This window comes from Trachemys scripta, chromosome 3 (genome assembly GCF_013100865.1).
Source record: "Trachemys scripta elegans isolate TJP31775 chromosome 3, CAS_Tse_1.0, whole genome shotgun sequence".
Taxonomy (NCBI): Eukaryota; Metazoa; Chordata; order Testudines; family Emydidae; genus Trachemys; species Trachemys scripta.
Window position 1 is genome coordinate 123,892,952 of NC_048300.1, and position 21,420 is coordinate 123,914,371.

The 21,420-nt window shown below is 43.3% G+C and overlaps 1 protein-coding gene across 1 annotated transcript in view; it reads left to right on the plus strand.

Annotated features, from left to right (window-relative positions):
• SCML4 (Scm polycomb group protein like 4) overlaps window positions 1-21,420 on the plus strand; it is a 112,310-nt gene that overhangs the window by 83,133 nt on the left and 7,757 nt on the right. Inside the window, exon 6 of the mRNA XM_034765929.1 lies at window positions 10,630-10,896. Within this exon, the coding sequence (XP_034621820.1) occupies window positions 10,630-10,896 (267 nt within the window). The remainder of the gene's footprint in view (window positions 1-10,629; window positions 10,897-21,420) is intronic.

A 21,420-nucleotide genomic window follows, 5' to 3' on the forward strand; every position in this document is an offset into this window, starting at 1 on the left:
GAGATAAGGGCATGACAATTATTTCTTGACAAGCTGTGAATAGTGTACATATGTGCATAATACTATGGTGCTGAGACTATGGAAATGCCTCTGAGTGGGTGACATATTTTCATGGAGTTGTATATCTGGAGTGGGGATTGAGCTAAAAGGAATGGGTGGTGTTGTCATCATAATGTAAATCAGATAATTCGGAGCTGGAAAACCACAATTCATTATCAGCCTCAGCTAGACGTATCAAATATTAAACTACTGTGGAGACAAGGTATAAAGAAATATTTTGACGAGACAGAAATGTGTGAGACTGGGCTTGATAGACACAGAAAATGTTCTTTTCTGATCCTTTTGGAGTCCAGGTTAAAATGAAGGTTGGCAGCTCACAGCTAATGCATGCCTGGTTGGTAAATATCAGTTAAATCTTCCTCTGTCTCTTTTTTTCAACAGGTTAGATTAGAATGAAAGGATGGTATATAAAAGTGGACCGTACTGCACCTCTTTATTTGATCTTCCTGTACTCCCCTGTTCTATTTTTTGACATGTAGAGTTTGAGAGGCAGCGTCTTCATTCCTTGTTAATTGGAACACATCAGATGAAAATGCAACATGTTTTCACAGTGATACCCTATGTTGTACAGAAGGCTTCCAGTTAGTTAATACAGATGTCACTATTTCCATATCCATTCCATCTCCCCAATGCCTGAGCACAATGTGGGAGTTCCCTGGGGAAACCATGCTTAAAGATCCAACATAGTGGATCTCCTCTCTCTTGCCAAGCCTTATAACTAATGTGAGAAGGAAATAGGCAGTGGCTATCATGGGAAAGCTGTACAGATTAGGTTCTGTTTTGGTTGGGCAGCACCTCTTATGATTTCAATAAAAGAGAGAGAGAGAGAGAGAGAATGCATTCCCGGCAATGAACAGCTAGAGAATTTAGCTAGCTAGAGAATCTACCAACATTAAACACAGAAATGAGGAATTTTCTGGGTCAGATCTTGAGTCTCTTTAGTTTCCTTCCGAAAGTTAGTGAGGAAACTCTGGTTCTGCAAACAGGATGGCAGACCAGTGTTTGTTCCAAGTTTTGTTGTTTCTTCTTTGGACTTTATTCATGAATACTAAGGACCAAATTCAGCCTTGGCATAAGCAGGGACAACTCAGTTGACTTCATTGATGTTACACTCACTTAGGCTGAATTACATACAAAGTGCTTTCCTAATGTATTGAAATATCAAATACCAGGCTTTCACCAGTGTAATATGTGACCTTGGCAATGGAACTGTGTCAGTGCACAGTAACCACAACCCCTGCTCGGATAGGAGGCCTGTAAGCAGCTAGGCTAGCCCCAGAAGTGGGTGATGCTGGCTGGGGAAGGGGTATGGCCAGGAATCTGATTCAACAAATCCCCTGCGTTGCCTCCAGCCCTTTTATAGAATCCCAACTGCAAGTTAAAGCTGCTGTCCCCCAGCCAATCAAGCGGGGAAGGGTGGTGATGCGAACATCCCTTGCCATTTAACAGGGTGAATCCCTTTCCGATATAGGGGTGGAATCAAGCCCAGTGAGTATAAAACACAAAGGAATGTAAGCTGCTTAGGGAGCCTTTGAAAGAGACTTTGAGACTGGTTGGCTCCTCTCAAAATGTCTGGGCAATGAGTAAACCCAGCAGATTAACCAAAGCCGTGGCTAGGAAAGGAGAGGACAGGACTGAGGAAGACGTAATATCATGCGGCTTAAAATAGTGAGTTCACATCTGGTCAACCCATTATAAGAAAAAATATTGTAGCACTTTAAAAGGTACAGGAAAGGGCCATAGGGTTGAGCCCACGACTAAATGATATGAGCAATGGGAGACAGGCTAAAAAGAGAGAGAGAGAAAGAAATCTATATTAGCTGGAAAAAATGTTAATGGGGAATTTAATGAGAGCAAATCAAATGACAAACCAGTATAGCTGGTGGAACAAGAGGTTATGAAGAGACAGTAAAGAAAAGCAGTGTCAGAACAGAAGTTACAGAACAATTTTCCACACGGAGATAAAAACAAACACCGGACCCTGACAGTTGTCCTGGGAGGCTACCAGTGTGTTGAAGAGGAAGTCTCTTGTTTAGGGAATTAGTATCTATGTCTCCAATTAACCTCTATGGGATTTTCTCTAAGTATCTTCTGTCCTATGTACACATCCATTATGGCATGAAACGTACCAGACTGAAGGTCCTGGAGCTCTTTGACAGGCAGGAACTTATTGGGTAGCCCATAACACTGACAGGGGGGGCTTCCTTTAGAGATGCTGTCTTGGGAATTTTTGGCAGACGTTCCTATATGGGGCGAGGCAATTTGTAGCTGAATAACTGGCGTTGTGGCGACAGAGAGGCAGCTCGTGATATACTAGTCTAGACAAACTCATTACATCTAGTGCAGGGTAGTTGTCACATTTGCTTGCTGTGGTCTCTTTGCTGAAGGATGTGTCTTTTGCGTAATGTCTGCAGCATATAATCCAGAGCTATGACAGTTGTGTTTTGTTGCCCTGATTTGCTTTCTGAGCTGTGCTACCGGGATGGGGATTCATTATTATTAATAATAGTTTTTAAAATGGTACCCAGCAATAAATGTAGGTAGCATGTTAGAAATATAGGCCCTGATCCTGCAAATTGATCCATGCAGCTGGACCCCCTGACACTGCACAGAGCCCTGCTGTTGTCAGCGGGGATCTGCCTGCATGACACAGTTGTCTGCCTGCGTGGATCAGGACATTAGATTAAGACACTGTTGTGATGCATGACATATAAATGTACACACAGGGAAGTAGATAGATCCCTTCCCCTTTATAGGAATTTATAATCTAAGGCCTCAATCCTGCAAACACTTAGACTCAAACTGAACTTTATACATGTGAGTCATCCCAGCATGGAAATATTCCTAGGAGTGAGGTTAAGCATGTGCATTTGCAGGATCTGGGCCTTAAATAGCCAAGACAAAGAAAGGCACAAGAGTTCAGGAAAGGGAGGGTGTAGAGAGATTTAAGGGTGAGAAGAATAAAATAGGAATGCTTCCGGAAGGAAATGTGGTTTAAGGGGGATTTGCAGGAGGAGAGAAAGGACACTTGGCAGGAAAGAAGAGGGAGATTGTTCCAGGCATAGGAAGGCAGCATTAAAGACAGCACAAAATCGAGATGAGGGAAAGAGATGAAGGAAGCAGTAAGAAGAGGTGATAAAGGGGAGCTTAGGGAGAGAGAGGGGGGAGGAGAAAATAAGGCTGGGGATTTGTATAGATAGATAGGGTTATGGAGGACTTGGAGTTTTAGGACAAACCGATGTGGTAAGAGAGAAAAGCAGTGGAAGGATTGAAGGACGGAGGTGATGTAGGTGGAGCAGTAGGAGAAGATGATGACTTAAAGAGGTTTTGAACAGTCTGCAATGGGCAGAAGCAGGCAGGCTGCAGAGGATAACGTTTGAGTAATAAGGAGAGGGGGAGGAACGTGCAGTTTTTGATGAAACTAAAAAAAGAAGTAGGAAACTGATCTGCCTGGAGGGAGAAGGGCTGTCCATCCTGTATGTTCTCTGTTCATGCTTTCCTTGTTGAATGTGTAGTTTAACGAGGGGGTTACATTCCTAAATTTATTCTGTAAAATATATTATTTGCGTTTGAGTAGTACCTAGATGCCTCACCTGAAATCAGGGCCCCCTTGTGCAAGTGCTGTACATATACACATGCTAAGAGAGAAATAACTTACAAATTAAATAGGTAAGAGACGAAGGCAGTACTGTTAGTATTATCCCCATTATATAGACAGGGAACTCTTATTTGCTAGCTCGGTGCATGCTAGCTAGCAAATAAAGATGCACCCATTCATTAGCTTCAATAACTCAGGGTTTGTCTACACTGACAGTGTTGCAGCGGTGCTTAGGGAAGACGCTACGTATGCTGATGGTAGAGCTTCTCCTGTCGTAGGTCTCCACTTCCCCAAGAGGTGGTAGCTCTTCCCCACCCACTATCTCCCAAATGGGGAGTATCTGCACTCACTCCCCACCCCCCGAATTGGAGTGCACTCCAGAAACTGCACTCTGTGTGTTCGTAACCTTGGAAAAGAGCGTTCCTCCACGCCATGGCCCTGGTGGGCAAGCCAAGAGGAGGCACGACTGCTGTGACTTTAGACAAAGCCCAGTGCTGCAGGGGCTGTGAAAGAGTCAAGCAGATCACATTAGCGCTACAGAGAGATGGAGGGATCTCCTTCCATAAAGGCCTGCTCTGTGGCTCCAGCAAAGACTGTTGTGTAGTCAGGAGAAAACAAGACAAATCTCTGCTCAGAATTGCCTTTAACTATTCATCTGTTTACGAAGTGTGTCTCCTGGAGCCTGCACTTATTTATTGTGAAACAAAATAGAGTTTGACAAGACCATGCAATGTTGAAGGATAATATTTTGACAGAGCAAACCCCCAGGGTGCTTATCCACCATAGTAGGTACATTGCATCTCATCTATAATAGAATTAGGTTGTCCTCACAATTATCTTCCGTGTGTTAGAGACCATGTAATTCTTCCCTCATAATTCTAGGATGCACTTAGACAATTAAAAAATACAACCAACCAACCACTTAGAGACACAGATAGCAATACTGTGGCATCATCTTTTATCAAACCTGATGCCTACTGCTATGCTTTTCAAGGCCCTCTTCTCTGATTTCAGTTCCCCACCCATCTATTACCCCTCCCCCCCTGGCTGGGGATATTGCTCCTCCCTTTTGGTTGGAGCTGGTTGGAGGGCTTCATAGTTGTCTGGTGGCTATCATTGCTCCCCTTCTCCTTTTCTGTGCCCCTGGGTCTATGAGGCTCCTAAGCTTTCTTCTCCATATAAGTCAGTCTCTGCCACCCCCAGCCCCTGGATATCTCTCTCCTCTTCTCCTGTGCTATCTTCTTGTACATCCATAGCTTCCCTTAGCCCTGAGCTTCACTTAAAAATTAGATTGACAGCTACTTTGCTCAAGGCTGTGAAAAATTTGGCACCCTGGGTGCCATAAGTCAGGTTGACCTAACCCCCAGTGTAGACGAAGCCAGGTTGACAGGAGAACTCTTCAGTCGACCAAGCCAACACCTCTCGGAGAGGTGGATTAACTACATCGATGGAAAAACCCCTTCCATCAATGTAGGAAGCGTTTACACTACAGTGCTACAGTGGTGCAGCTGCGGCTGTGCTGCTGTCGTGCTCGTAGTGCAGACACAGTTTTACTCTCTTCCCCCCACATCTCTTCCCTAACAGACTGTATTCCTGTTTCCTCTGGCCTCTCTGCATCCTCTTCTCTGTGCTCTCTCCACCTCTTCTTGGGTGATGGCACTTCAGTTCTCCTCCCTAGCTCCTGGTACAGTGCACCATGCTGCTTCCTGGCCTCAAGACTGTGGCCATGTCTTGACTAGAAAAATAAATTGTGTTTAAACCATAGCAGCGACCACAGTTTTAAACAAGGCTTTGCACCTGGCGTGGATGTGGAAAGCCTAGGATTGACATGACCAGCTGATGCATTTTCAAGTTGCAAATCCCTGTTTAAAACTGCGTTAGTTAAAACATGTTAGGTAGTATTTTACTAATCAAGGCTTTGTAAATAACCAGATTTTGGTTCAGTGGCTGAACAAAAAAGTTGGGGGGGAAACTATTTCATGTCAAGTCCAAACAAAATTTCTTGAATTTTTGTTGTTGTTGTTTTAAATAATATTGAGGGGAATTCTGAAACAAGAGTCTTTCCTAAGTGAAAAGTCAAAGCAGTTTTGACCTTTCCAAAATGTTTTTTCTTTTCTTTTTTCCAAGTGAAACTATTCACTGAAATTGAGCCAAATTGGCAAATTGTTTTGTTTGACCTGAATCTGCATTTTTTTTTTTTGGCAAAAACAAACAAACAAAAAAGGATCAGCACAAAAAAATGTCACCCTATTCTATTCCCCAGAACCTCTTGCTCAGAGGAAATTCCTGGTCAATCCAGAGTCAGGCTACTACTGTAGATACGATTATTCATGGTTGGAGATGATACTGGTTAAGCAGGTCATCTTGAAGCCCAGAAGCCTTTAAAAGGCACATTTTGAAGCCTGATGTTTGAAGAGGTTCATATTGTTCCTATCTGTAGCCTGTCCTTCCTAATAATAACATCATCAAAATCACACAGTCAACTTTCTACGCACCTTCTCAATGGGTTTATTAAACATGACTGAACTAAGCTTCACCACATTCTTGCAAAGTAGGTACCATTTTGCCCTCTTTACCTGTGGGATAATAGAGGTACAGATAGGTGAAATAATTTGACCAAGGAGATCAAACAAAAAGTCTGTGGCAGAGCTCAGAATGGAACTCAAATCTCCTGGTTCCCAGTTGTATTCTTTAACCCAAAGACAGCACTTTCTTGGGACTATATATTGACACAGGATAGATCACTTCTGAGCTGCTGACATAATAGTTTTGCAACAGCCAGAAAAGCCCTCACAAATGTCGGAGCTCATTTATACATACGATAATATAAGATTTATATTGTTTGTGCAGCAGGGCTCTTTTAATATGCAGTTTGTTGTTTTGATAGTCTGTATTGTCTTCATATAGTAATCATATTAAAAGACCATATTTTCCCAGAATAAAGATGTAATGATTCACAAGAGGCATAATTATTCCATGTGGTCCAGGCGGGATATTGCAGAAAGAGCTATGGCGGGAGATTCCAGACATTGCTGTCCTCTTTATGTATAAGAGACTTTTGTTGCTGGTGTTCTGCTCAGTAATTAAATTCCTTTGAATGAGAAGGCTTGATTGGATTCCCTTTGGTTTAATGGGAGGAGTCTGAACTGTAAAGTATTTAATTCAACTGCTATGTAATTTTGGTATCCATTGGGGGAGATGGGGAAAGTCTGATTCTTTTATGCTCTAGTTTTACTCCAGTGTAACTCTGTTGAATTCAAAGGTATTACACTTGATTTATATCAGTGTAATATGAGAATCAGGCCCAGAAATTCTTAGCGAAAAGCACCAGCAATACATATGAATCTAGTCTATAAAGTATTATATATACATATAACCATCCAACTTGATTACTACCTCCTTGTGTGTTCAGCCTGTGCACTGAATGAGACAGGGGTCATGTGTAAAAAATAGTATGTGATCATGTAATTAAACACTGTATCACAATACAGGTACAAGGAGGAATTAAGATTGCCCCAGCAAACATAAATCTGGTATTTCTGAACTTTCAAGTGCTTGACTTGTCAATCTAAGTAACATTCTTTTAACACAGGTTTGAGTTTGTTATTTGTGTGTGTGTGTGTGTGTGTGTGATTTCCTACATTTTTTTAAAAAGGAAAATAAAAACATCCTATTATGTACAACTGCAACAACCCCCTCATCATGCATCAGCAGCAGAGTTTGAATCCTATAGCTTCAGCATAATAGCACAGACTTTTACCACGTGACCCATAGGACTAAACATGTTAACTGGCAGCAGGAGGGAAGGCTGTTATCCCAGAGGGGGGAATGGGCTGCCATCACTGTGTGCTGGGGCCAGGAGGTGGCTGGGGGAGGCCCAACCAAGGTCTCTCTCTTTCCACCGCTCTGCTATCCCAATCTGGGAGTTGAGGGAGCTCTTATCCCATGGGGGGCTCCTAAAAGCGAGGATGGGCTGCCAAGGTTCAGGGGTAAGCTGTTGCAGGGAAGGAACCAGCCTGGCTCGCCTTCTTCCCCATTGCTAGAGTTCCTCTGGCAGCTCCCATAGATATTACTGGTGGTGCCACTACTGCTGCTTTGGTGGTGGTATGGCCTGTTCTGGGTTCAGTTATTATTTTGCCAGACTTCCAAAATGTTCCGGGAGAATGCAAGTGAAAAAAGGGAACTGGCGATTTTTAATAGTTTATATCTCAGCTGAACCTGAATGGAATTTCATGGGTGAAAAGAAAAGGCCCTTGTCTAATCTAAGGGCTTTCTCTCTTCCTCCAAAACATGGAGGTGGTAGCACTTCCTGAATAAAAGTTCTAAAAATCTTGTATAATAGAAAGTGTTAAGCAACCTACATATAAGGAGAACAGGAGTACTTGTGGCACCTTAGAGACTAACAAATTTATTAGAGCATAAGCTTTTGTGGACTACAGCCCACTTCTTCGGCTGTTACTCTGAAACCTACATATAAGGGGTTCCTACCAGCTCCCCCTATATACACTGTACACACAATACCATCCATCCTATGTATTCATGCCACAGTCCTTCCCAAACCAAACCCCTACTACTCCATCCCCTCCAACCTCTCCCTGTTGCAGTCTTCTCTCTTCCCCATGTCTGGCTCCTTGTCCCAGTCCCATTCTCCATTCAGGCTTCTTATCCCAGTTTCCTTGCCCAGCAAGTCCTAATCTTCCCCTTCAGGTTCCCTGTCAAGTCTCAGTCTCCCCCCACTCCCCATCTCCTTGCCAGCCAGTCTCAGTACCCCTTCCTGGCTCCTTCTCGGATCTGTCTCTCCCCTTTCCACAGCTTTCAATCATCCTCCCACACCCTTGTTTCTCCCAGTCCTAGTTTTCCTCCCTGGTCTTCTCATCTAATCTCAGTCTCTGTTCCCTGCTACTCCCTCCTTGTCACAGTCCCTTCGGCCAGCTGGTCCCAGTACTACTCCTGCTTCCTGGTTCCTCATCAGATCTGCCTTGCCTCTCTCCCCATACTGGTTCCCTGTCTTCTTATGCAGTCAGTACTAGTCTCCCTGTTTTCCCTGTTCCTAGCAGCTCCTCATCTGACCTCCGCATGTCCCCCTACCAACTGGCTCTCAGTCCTCCCCATTTCCCTCACTACCTCTCAGTTCCACCCTCCCTTCACTTGCTCCCAGTCTCAGTTCCCTTGTCCAACCAGTCCCATTTCCTCCTTGGCCCTCCAGTTCCCAGTCACAGCTTCACTCTCCCGAGTGCCAGTCCCAGAAAGCTCCTTATTGCAATCTCCTCCTCTTTCCCCATCTGGCTCTTGTGCCATCTGCACTTGAGTCATGTGTCTTCCTCCCCTATGGTGCCTGGGCCCAGCAAGGGGGTCACTGAGAGAGACGGGTTCCCTTATCTCATTTCCAATGCTTAGGCCCATCCTGTGGATGGACCATGCTCAATCACTCGGTGGGGATGGTGCACTCACAGTCTGGTCATACATATCAGTTGCGAGAAGCTGGAGCATGCTCAGTATGCATGGAATCTTTGGTGATTTTAGCTACAAATCTCTAAGTCTCTACTGAGCTTGTGTGCAGTGTGATTTTTTCAAACACTTTATAATTTAGCCAATGTGGGGAGATTTTCACAGGAACAGCAAAAGGCACATCCCTAACATGAAGTTCACTCCCTTGACAAATTTCAAGTCCGTGCTCCAAAGCATGGGAGACGCAGATAAAAGTTTGCCAGAATGTTTTCAATATTGAAATACAATGTATTTTTCTCTAACCTTGTTCTTGGAAGTAGTTGTACTGGTTTGACTGAAACTTTCCAAGCTATGTCAGTCTGAGACAGATACATGGCATGGAAAATTTCAACCCAAACAGTTAAACTTTGGCAAAGTTATAAGTAACTGAAAACAGGCCCTTATAATGGAAATTGTCAGGCAACCTTAATAATAGATGGTGGTATCAGTCTTGCCAATCGTATATGCAAAGTGCCATGCACACCTATAGGACTATATAGATAATAATATAAACTGATGGCTACATGGTAAGAGGAAAGGACATTCTCTTTGGGTTTGGATAGTTATTATTTCAGAAAGCAACAACTGTACACAACAGGGAAGGGGTGCAACAGGGCAAAAACTTGTAAATGGCAGTGTTGCCCGTATTCATGTTTGCACCTGAAATGTATTTGGAAAGCTCAATTATCTCTCTCTGTTGGTAATCAAACTCGGGAGTGCTCATGAATTATCTAGTCTTTCTTTCCCTTGGGGAATATCAGGCCTGATGTCTGTCTGGAGCTGATTATATTTCCTGATTAATTTTTGTAATTGCAGCCAGAACATTTTGGTTTATTATCTTTACTCTTTCTCATTGGCTGACAGGAGTTTTTACCCAATAAATTGCATGCCCCATTGTCCTCCTTTTCCTTCTGACCTTCATGCTTTAAGTGCAAGGGAATAAGAGAATGATGGATGCATAACCCGCATCCTCTGTTATTCATATAGCACCATTAGGCAAATGAGACCAGTGCCTCATCCCATCAGGAACATGCTTCCCCCGCTCCTTTCAAATTTAACAGTAAATGGCCCCTGATTCTGAAGAAATAATTACTCCAAAACAAAACTAACACAGCTGAATCAGACGGAGCCACACTCAACTCTGCTGTAACTCCAATCATTTTGGTGCAGTTACACCTGTTATTATTATTTAGTACCAGAGCTATGAATTTGTCTCATTACCGATTGTCACTTCTTAAAACCCAGCAGCTGCATTCAGTTGTCTGTACAGCAGTTGCAGCAGCAATTACTTCTGAAGTTCCCAACAGCATAAACGTTACTCTGCCCATGCTGAGGGCTCTGGCCGGTGGATTCCAGTTGGCTATGTGTGATATTGTAAACTAATTGCACAAAACAACTTTTTAAACAAGATGTTCAATGGCTGAATAGAAATGATCTACATTTCATTGATCTATATTTCTCTTCACTGGCTTCCCGCCAAGCAGAAACTATCATACCTGAAGATTACCTGGTTGACCCTATGAACATGAAGCGCTACAGTGTTGATCCTTCTGATTCTGCCTTTAATTGCATGGGCTCCCTGTATACCATGAGACAGAGCTCTGGAGATGGACGTCTTGCTGGAGGCTCCTCTTCCTCTTGCAGTCATCGTTCCGGTCCGATGTCCTCCGGGGGACCATCATCTACTGGTTTGAGGCATCAGACATCCAGCCCAACTAGAAACGGAACCTATCTTGAAGGAAACAGAAGTGGTAACATAATATATACAGTATATGATTCCATCTTGATATTAACCATGTGTGTTATTTTGTTCTCCTGTGGCTCCATCCCACAGTCCTTACTCACCCCAAACTCCCTTTGATGTTAAGTGTGTTTCATGTAAGAGCTACAGAATAATAACCCCAGTAGTCAAATCACAAACACTGAGAGTTAGAGGAAGCAATAGCAAACTATGGAGAAGGAGAAATAAATGATGAAAACGTTGTCCAGAAGAAAACATGAATTTTTTCTGGTACTCTTACTATTCAATTTAAATCTGTTATGTGTAATGCATATGACAGAACTGGAGTAATTGGTTTTATGGCTATAAATATTCATCTGAATATCAAGTTATTCATTCCCCAAATTCGACACAGTTCAAACATATGCAGGTACCTATTATTTATAGAGCTCAATAAGTGTACATGGTGCTGTGCAATGCAGATCCCAACAGCCAGCTGGCAAAATAAAGGCATGATTCTTATCATTAATTATCTCAACAAAAGGGATTATTTCCTAGCTGTACTTCATAGCCCACTATCACTCTTCACCTACGTATTATGTCAAATTTCATCACAAAAAGTTTGTTGAGAAACATGTAATCTTTATAAACCCAGGCTGCTTACTGCTCATTGCTCCATTATCCGTTAAGGGCTCGCTTCTGCTCCCTTTAAAGTTAATAAGAGTTTTTCTACCGAATTCAATAGGTGTTGGTTGAGCCTTATGTATTTAATGATTTTACCCCTTCAAATTTTTTGTTCCAGTATTTTACATGGGCTTAAGCTTATGTAGCCTGATCCTTGGCCCCATTAACACTGCTTTGTTCTGCTCTGGTTATACAAAACAGCCTTTAAAACAGTTCCGATGGCAATAGGAGTATTCTCTCAGTGAAGAATTCTCTGACAGTATAGAGCCAATGTCGGGGTATGGGTGGGTTAAAGAGGCAGCCAGCCAGGGGTAAAGTAGAGGAGCCCTGTGTGACCAGGTAGAGACCTATCCAGCAGCCAGATGGCCACAGAATCAGGGGAGAATGGAGGAAGGGGGTCACAAAAAATGGCTTACTGCTCCCTTTCAATGCATCCCTTCTGAGCAGTGATGATTGCAGTATAGGATCTCAGTCATGGTGCAGTAATTACTGGAATTGTTCTCCTTTCCTTTTTTTGGAAATCAGAATTAATTTACTTTTCCCCAGCCTTTTAGTATCCACGATTTTGCAAAAATAATTGTCAATGTTTCATTGTTAACTAATTCTCTTACTCTAAAATCCATATCTTTGTTCACTTTTTCCAAGTATTCCATTAGCTTCTCTTTATCATTAGAGTGATTTTAACAGTGTCTTCCTTCCTTTCTAATTATTCAAACTCCATTTATATGTTTTTCATCTTAAAGACAGATTTAACAAAGGAATTCAGTGTCTCAGCCATTTTAAGTCATTAATTTCTTTCCCTTCCTCCTTTATTAATGGGACCTACTGTCATTCTAGTATTTCTTTTTCCCTTGATATATTTGCAGAAGCCTTTCTTATTTCTCTTCACCCACCCCCGTCTAGCATTAACTTATGATAGCAAAAAAAGCATATTTCCCTTGCAAGCCTTAACTGGCTATGAGCATTGCTGCGTGCTTTCCTCCCCAATTACAGTTGTCAGTAAAATATTATATTAACATCAGATCTTTGAGTAATCTTTCATGAATCCACACTGATCTTTAATGCATTTCCTGCATTCTGCACGCTGAATTGCATTGAACTGTAGGCCATTCCTCTTAACTGTAGTGTCTTTTTGGATTTAACAGTCACCTTTCAAAATGGTGCTGTGACAGACTGACAACCTTCTGTAATATCCCGAACAAATCTTATGGAATGAAGATAAATTTTATTGAGCTACATGAACTCTTATTGAATGAAGGTTAATACCTTTGGGGTACATTGTTTTAAAAATTCAGTTGTGTATGTGGTGTTGTGGCTTTGTATGTACCTTTTCTAGTAGGGAGGGGAGATGCTACTGTATTTGCTCCGTTTTCAAACCTCTGAAGCCCCTCGTCCCCCAGAAGGTATGCATGCACTACACGCGTGCAGTCTTTTTTATTCTTTTTCATGTGTTTTCTCTGTAGTGCTTTCCTCTTCAGAATAAAATAGGCTTGCTTAGAAAGAACTGTGTGGTACTTACAACTGTAGCAATCACCCCTGTTAACCATCCCTGAAGAGAAAGCAAGCAGGTGTCCTTGGGCAGCCTGTCTCTGTTGGGAACAACACAGTGAAGGCAGAAAGCTGGAAGGCAGCCTGGAAATACCCTGGTCAGAAGGGAGAGAGATGTGGGTTTCCACCCAGAAAGGCAATGGCTGGGGAGCTGGAAGCCTGATACCGGGTGCCATTGCTGGACCAATGAGGGGAAATACAGCTGCAGTTGCCCTGAACTGTGACAGGTGCTTTTCCAAATTTCCTTGTATTTCACCTCCACATCTCTTTAATCCTTGACCCTGGTCTTCTCATAGGCTATGTCTACAGTGCAACTGGATTGCAATCGAAGGTGTGGTTGCAGCTTAGCCAGACATAACCACACTAGCTTTAATCTGGTTAGCAGCACTGACTTCAGCACAGGCTAGCAATATGAGTATGTACCCAGAATTCTCACCATGCTTATACAGCCTGGGCTGAAGAACCATGCCACTGTGTCTTCACTGTTATTTTAGCTGTGCTAGCTAAATGAAAGCTAGAACGGGTATGCCTAACGGAGCTGCAATCAGACCTTCCCGTTCAGTTCAGTGGCAGTGTAGACATAGACCCAAACGCTATCATGTTCTGCAATATTGTTTCAAAAACACTGTCACATTCTGGTCAATCCGGGCCCACTCGAGTACCCATTTAAGTGATCCTCTCCATTGACTTCAATTGGTGTTGGAATGATTTTTTCTGTAGTATATTCTCCATTCAGCGACTCTCTTCTCAAACACCTAAAGTTCTCTTGCGCCCAGCCCGAGTTTATGCACTTAAAGTGTCTTTCCAGCATCCCATCCGTTCCCATCGGGTTCTATCTAGCTTCATGTGTCCAGGATGTGGACAACACCAGTGACTGCCCAGGAAGCAGTTTATTACAATTTTCACAAAACTGATTGCCTTTGAAACCTGCCTAGACATTATCCCAATACTTAGAGCAGCTCTTCTGTAGCAGGTTAGGAAACAAAGCGGGGGAGAGGGGAAGAGAAATGTTTAAAAAAGTAGCTTGGGCCCAGGCACTAGAGCCATTTGGTTGTTTTTGAGGTGAGTTGGCAGAACTTCAGGCTGCCACATAAAACACAAGGAGATAATGAGTCTCTGTCAAAATCGTTTAATACTTTTTCATGTGACTCATGCACACGAAACCAGCAAGACCTGGCCAGCCGGGGAGCTGAACAGGTGTTCTAGCCAAAAAAGGAAAGGATGAGGGTTCCATGTAGCTGATATTTGTTATTTGTACGTGAAGTTGAAAATTGGCAGATTAATCCACAACATAACATGGATATACTCGGTATCGTCTACCCAAACAAGAAGACAAAGACCTTGCCCCAAACAGCTTACAGTCTACAACAATATCAATCTTAGTTTCCACACACATCTCAGATACTCTAACATGCTGGACTATTGCAATGAACTGGCTAGTGTGCATCTGTACCAATGCCACCTATTTAATCAGAACTGCTCATCTGTGTGTCAGAGGCTCTGTACTGCTAGCCAAGATTCTCCTTTAGTCAAGGATAGAAGCTTGGAGTGGAGATCTGAATTCTACTACACAGTGTCCCTGTGAAGTTGTGAATGGCCTATGTGCTGCATAGTGATACCCGCAAAGTTACAAGTGGTCATGGTTTTATTACAATATAGCACACTGATTTAGGGAAACAGTTACATTCCCATTCACCATTTGGTTTCATTTTTCCTCTAGATATTTGTGATCGCATCAGTTCTGAAGTACTTCTCCACAATAACACTGAAGTTCTTACCATAGTTTTTGCAAAGTATTCTGCATGTTTCCTTAAACTTTGTGTATTTCTTCACACTGTTGTATGTTTCAGCTAACATGCTGCATTCACCTTCACTGGTATTGCTGGACTTTGTTAATAACAGATTTTTCTGTGCAGCAGGAGTGTAGTTTATTTATTGCCTTCACAACACACTCAGCTGGAAAGGTTTTAGAAATCTGCAATCTCACTAAGATGCTTCTTTGTGTTTTTCTTCTCTCTAGAGCTAGTTTACATGCTGCTCAATCATAAGCAAACACAGATGAGCAATTGGAATCTGTACTTATCCATCTCCGTTTGCATACTAACAAGGCAATGACAAGAAGGGCTCATTAAACTGAGGCGGCATTAAAAGGGGAACAAATTTAAAAGGACTTTTTTTTTTGAAGCCTCAAGCCAAATCTTCTTTATTCACTGATATTTTTGTAAAAGATCATGCATTATTTACTGTAAATGACACTTAAAAAAAAAACACATTATTCAGGCTATAAAAGATATACTGATGCATAGCAGAACCCATTTTTCAAGTGCAATGCATAGGTTTTAACCTCAAAGTTCCCATGATGGAGTCAGGTGAATGGGAGGCTGGTGGCTAATTCCCCACAATTACACTAAAAACATTTCCAGATTGTGGTTTTAAGGAGGTGCCTCCACATTGCCACCTGCCGTGGCTTCTGCCTCATCTTAGGTCATTATGCTTCAGCATCTGCTAGGGATGCTTGTGGAATTATTCTGCTGTAACCCACATAGCCTTGGAAATCCTCCTGCATTCTAGAGCTTTAAGAATTTGGAAAAATCTGAGTTTCCCTCTTCACCAGGCTTTCTAATGTCAGTAGTTCTCCCTCTCTGACACGCTTCCAGATTCTCTAAATCAACATCTTCAAATGCTGACTTCATGACACTCACATGCTCTCTAACAAGCTTGGGCTCCTCTTGTGATTTTGATTTCAGCTACAGAACAGCCATTGCTCCATTGCAGATTAAGGTGTGTGGAGCTAAATGCCAGGACCCAGCACACAGTTTCATCATTAAGATGGGGAGCAGGAGCCTATATTACCAGTCACAAGGGTCTAAACCAGACATGCCAAATCTGTGAAAAAAAATGCAGAAATTGGACTTGTTTTTGTGTTAATTGGCTTGTGAGTTGCTTGTTGGCTAGTTTTTTGCTTGTAGCTTGTTGCTTGTTCCTTCTTCTTTTTTTCTTTTTGATCGGCTCCAAACAAGCAGGGACAAGGGGGTGCAAACAGGCCCAAGAGGGGGAGAAAGTCAAGGGTGCACAACGGGCCCACCACAGTCCCAGCCTCCGTGCTGGAGGGGATCTAGTCACATAGAGTGTTGGGGTTCTTAGGAATTGGCTTGTTTGGGCCTTGTTTTGGGATGGGATTAGCTTGATTTTTGACTTATTGTGAAAGTCGGGGTGCTTATTTACCATGTTAAAGTTGGCAACTGTGGTCTAAAAGTACCAGTACTGGGGATGCACAGTGGTAGCTGGGATAGGGTTACCATATTTCCACAAGCAAAAAAGAGGACACTGGGGGGGAGGAGCCCCGCTCTAGCCCTGCCCCTGCCCCGCTCCCATCCACTCCCTCCCACTTCACACCTCCTAACTGCCCCCCTAAGAACCCCCAACTCCCCCCCCCGTCCCCTGACCAGGGCCGGCTTTAAAGAGCCCAGGAATCAGGCTGTGCTCCGGCCAGAGCTCCGGCCGGGGTCGCAGACTTGGGGCCAGGCCGGAGGTGCTCGGCCGGGGTTGGGCCGGCGCACTCGGCCGGAACTGGGGCCGCCACCCTGGGGCCCGAGCTGGGCCGGGCCAGAGCTGCTGGGGCCAGGGGTGCTTGGCCGGCACTGCTTGGCCGGGGCCAGGCTGGCGTGCTCGGCCGGAACTGGGGCCGCCACCTTGGGGCCCGAGCTGGGCCCAAGCCTCTGGGGCCAGGGCCAGAGCTGCTCAGCCAGGGCCATGCCTCCCCGGAGCTCTCCTCCCCGCCTTGCCCCAGCTTACCTGCTGCTGCTGCCCACCTGCCCCTGCTTCTTTTCAGACTTCCTGTGAATATCTGATTCACGGGAAGCAGGGGAGGGGGAGGTGCAGGGGGGCGGAGCATTCAGGGGAGGGGAGGAGGAGGAAGACAGCTGCGGGGCCGGACGGCTTGGTAAGGCTGCAGGGGCTGCAGGGGATCGGGGGAGCAGGAAAGGGGCTTTGGCTGCCGAGCGGTGCTTGGCCGCTGTTTTTCTGTCTATAAATAGCTGACTGGGGGGAAATCCCAGACATTTTTAGATTTTTAGAAATCCCCCCTGGATGGCTATTTATAGACTGAAAAGCCGGACATGTCCGGGGAAATCCGGACATATGGTAGCCCTGAGCTGGGAACCACCGAGATGTATAATTTGAGTAGACAGGTCAAGCATGAGCTATCTTTTCATGGATCTTCCTAAATTTGACTGTTCCCTTAAATAGTTTGTAATTGTATTCCCACGTTTCTGATGGTTCTGTGCTCCCTCTGTTATGTCTTGTCCCCTTTTTAAAGTATGTTATCCATACTTTTTTTTACCCCAGTCTATAGTGAGCTTTTTAAAAAATGTTTCCTTGCTATATCTTTGAGAATTCTTTGCCTGCTAGTCTTGTTTACTTTCAGTAGATCTACTTTCCCTTATTATCTGTTCCAGGGCAATGAGAGGGAAGCTTTTCAGATTTCATTCCCACCCCTTTCCTCTGAGGCAAAGAAATCATTTAGGCCCATGGCAATATTAAAGATAATCCATCACTCACTTTGCACTCTTATCTTTCAATGGCCTTAATCTCTCCTGGGTCTGTATGTTTGCCTTATATGTATTTAAGGAGCACATTATTTATCTTCCCTTCTTTTGTTATTTTTATCTCAGTTTCTGCATTATGTTTCTTTACTATATTTTGACACCAATTTAGTTGTTGGGCTTTACACCACTTCATCATCCTCTTCGGGTGGCTCCAGGCCCAGAAGGAAGGCCAAAAAACTAGAGTTAAAGAAAAGGACAAATGGGGCAGAGAACCCTTGGGCTTGGTCACCCCAAGGTGGTGCATACGGGCCTGATCCAAATTTCACTGAAGTCAGCAGGAGTCTTTCCATTGACTTCAGTAGGTGTTAGATATTGTCCATGAGTCTCAGAATTCTTGCTGAAAGCCTCCTTGGCACATACCATTCTGCTTCTCTTCTGCAGCAACTATTCCCTGTTTCTGATGTATTTTTGTAATGGACTTTCCAAGAATAGGTTGTTTAAATAGGATCCATTCCTCTTCTTCCACATCATCTGGTTTTAGGATGAATGGAGAAGTGCTTTCTTCTCCCTCCCTTTCATTGCCTAGCTTGCCACATCCCATTCCATTAATTTGGTAATTTTTTGCCACCTGTCAAAAATGGGAAATTGGATTTGACCTAGATTATGATCTCTACAAATAATTATTCATTCTGAGCATTCACATCTCTTTGTAATCTGAGTATTCATTAACATCTTGATTAATTCTGATGACAGGATGGCATAAAATACCCATGAGAGATGAGACTTCTTCATTTATCTAAACCCTGTGTTAAGTGCAAGTACCTTCAGACACAAAAAAGTACAGTACTTATCATACAACCATCAAACAATTTTGTTTATAATGTAGGATTCTTCCACCAAAATGATGTTACCAAATCACCTTGTATAACATGTAATAAAGTCCTGTTGAAATTAAGTTTTTTGTAAATGAAGACGTTTCTGGGGGGGGGGGGGGGTGGTTAAGTTCCCAGATCAATAGACTATATGGCCAGAGTGGAAAGCTTGAAAAATGTTCTAAAACATATGGGAAATTGAGCTTCCAGTACTTGCTTACCAAGACCTGAGTTCTGGATTTTGTGTGCAAATTAATGGTATCCCAGTTTCAACAAGGCCCTGTTACTTTAATGCTTACTCATATGAGGTGGTTGTACTGCTGTGATAAACCCCGTAAAATAAATAGGGGTAAATTGGCTCTGAAACAGGACAATGTCAGCAAATAATCTGTTGTAGGTGCTTGTGATGTCATTAACTAATGTCAGAGAAGCACATAACCCTGAATTCGGGTTGTAGCAGAGAAATGCAGGGGAAAATGGATTTCAAATATTAATATCTGAAAAAAAACAGTTAATTGTTTTTAAATCAGTGCTCTGTTATTGATTTGGAATTTGAAAGAGTGATTTTAAATTTCTGGGGCTTTTCAGATCCCCTTGAAGAGTTCTACCAGTATGGTCTCCTTAAAGGGGTCATTTATATTTTATCTTAAAAACCTTAGCTTCAACTTATTGATTGTTTCATTGTCAGGGGTGAATTGAATTCTCTTGTCATTTCAACCTCTTTTCTCCACCCTCCCCCTTCCTTTTATTAGAGAAATGGCTAATACTGTTAAAGACTTCCTGCTGTTCCCAGTGGGCCATCTGTTCTCCTCTGCCCTTCCATGGCATTTCTGGAAGCAATGCACGTCACTGGGCCATACTCTGCCCTCACGTACACTGGTGTAATAGAAAGCAGAGCTTTGCCTGCCGTTTTCATTTTCATGCTCGTTCAGCACAATGAAGGCTAGATCACCCAGCAGGAGCAGTATCAAGGTCATCGTCTTCTACAGTTTATAGTGTCAGGGAAGAAACTTCCCTCTCAAATTCACTAGGTGTATCCGACTCCCTGCGCCACTGCCTCACCACCCTTTTCAGAGTAAAAACCTAAAGTCTGCCCTGGCTGCTGACAGTCTTCCATTTGAACAGCCAACTGGCAGTTTCTAGGTATCTTCACATACATGCCTATATCTGGATTAGACTGAAAGCAAGGCTCCACCTTGATCAAGCAGGACAGAAATTGGTGATGTTTTCAGCTAAGATAACGAGAACCTATTTCTGCCTAGCTGAAATTCTGCCTCCAAGATACATCCTGTTTCTTTCGCTTGTCCCTGACAACATATTCTATGTTATTGATCATCCGATGGTTGGCAGAGATTATACCATTCATTTGGCGTGCTTCGTCTTCACAGCTTCATGCCAAAGATCCCAGATGTGCACTGCATTTATTCTGCTAGTGGAGCCCAGAGTTGCCTGATTCCATATGAACATGAACACTAGCAGTCTAATTAGAGGACCTGCAGCTACTCCCTGTCCTGTATATCCAAAAGAGTGACCTAGTAAATGAGAGTATAATTATCACAATATTTACATCATATCCCAGTACCAAGCCCCATCAATCAGATTTGCACACCCATAGTATTGCTGCTTATTGGAATCCATCTTTCATAATTGCAAAAATATACCTAATTATGTTACACTGGGAGATACTTAGGGTGGCAAAAAAGTACCAGTATGCACAGCCTGGACCTTATGCAGGGATCCGGCTTGTAGGGGCAGATCCTCCAATGGTGCAAATAAGCAGAGCGCCATTGAAGTCCATGGGATACCAATTTACATGAGCCGTTGATCCAGCCCATTCCATTTGCTCACATGTATTTATAGTGCTCTCACTGGTCCCTGGGATTCTTACAGAGTTTAGACATTTTTCCAAGCTCAGTGTTTCTTTGGACGTCTCAGATCTTCTCTAATCAGCCACTTTGAGCCTCTCTGATTCCCCTCTTGACTACTCTGGGCTTCTCTGGCCTCCATTTTTTCAACTCGTCAGGTATTTCTGATCTCCCCCTGCCTGCTCTGTTCTTTTTCTGTTGTGCCTGGTCTCTTACTGTTCATATCTACTCATTAAAAATTCTGCTCTAACAAAGAGAGACGAGATGGTTTTGGCTACTAACGTGTTATGAGTCTATATGCTGCCTCCAGTTAATGTGAAGTTTGCATTGTGTAGCTATAAACAAATGTAAACAGCTTTCCTGTAAGCTAATGTCATCACATAGCTCTGAAAATAGTGCAGCAGCATGAAGAGGGTGTGGGGGGCAGGTTGCATACACGTGGTGACTGAGATTTATAATTCTGCAGAGACTAGGAATAAAAACATAAATGCACTTTCATTCCAATGTGCCTTTATTGCCTTGATTTAAAGCTGGAATAGGCTGAAGTGACCTTAAATCATCCTGGGCTTATACCATTAAGAAGTCACATGTGCAACGTTCATCTTCACGCATTTTAGTAGCTCTCCAAATAGGCAATCTCTGGGGACCTTCAGCTTCGTGAGAGCCCGAGATTAGGAGGATATCAAATGGAAATGCTCTTTTAAGCTGCAGGATAAGTCAAAATATCTGAACGCTAAGAGCAAACAATTTGCTAAATCCCCATTTCATCCTCAAGCCTTTGCACTGGGTGGCTAATTCCTTTGTTTAGTGCTGCGGTGTTTTATCTCCAGGTGTTGGGTGAGCAGTGCCTTCTTGAGCCAATATCCCTGCTGCCTGCAGATCAGACAGCAGTGGCTGCTCTGTTAAGAGCATGGCAGCTGGTACGTTTTTTCCTTCCCCAGCAGGAGACTGAGTATTTCATCGTTTTTAACACACTTCACCAGCTGGGATCGAGTCTCCTAGTAAGCAGTCAAATACCTCCCCCCAACACACACACACC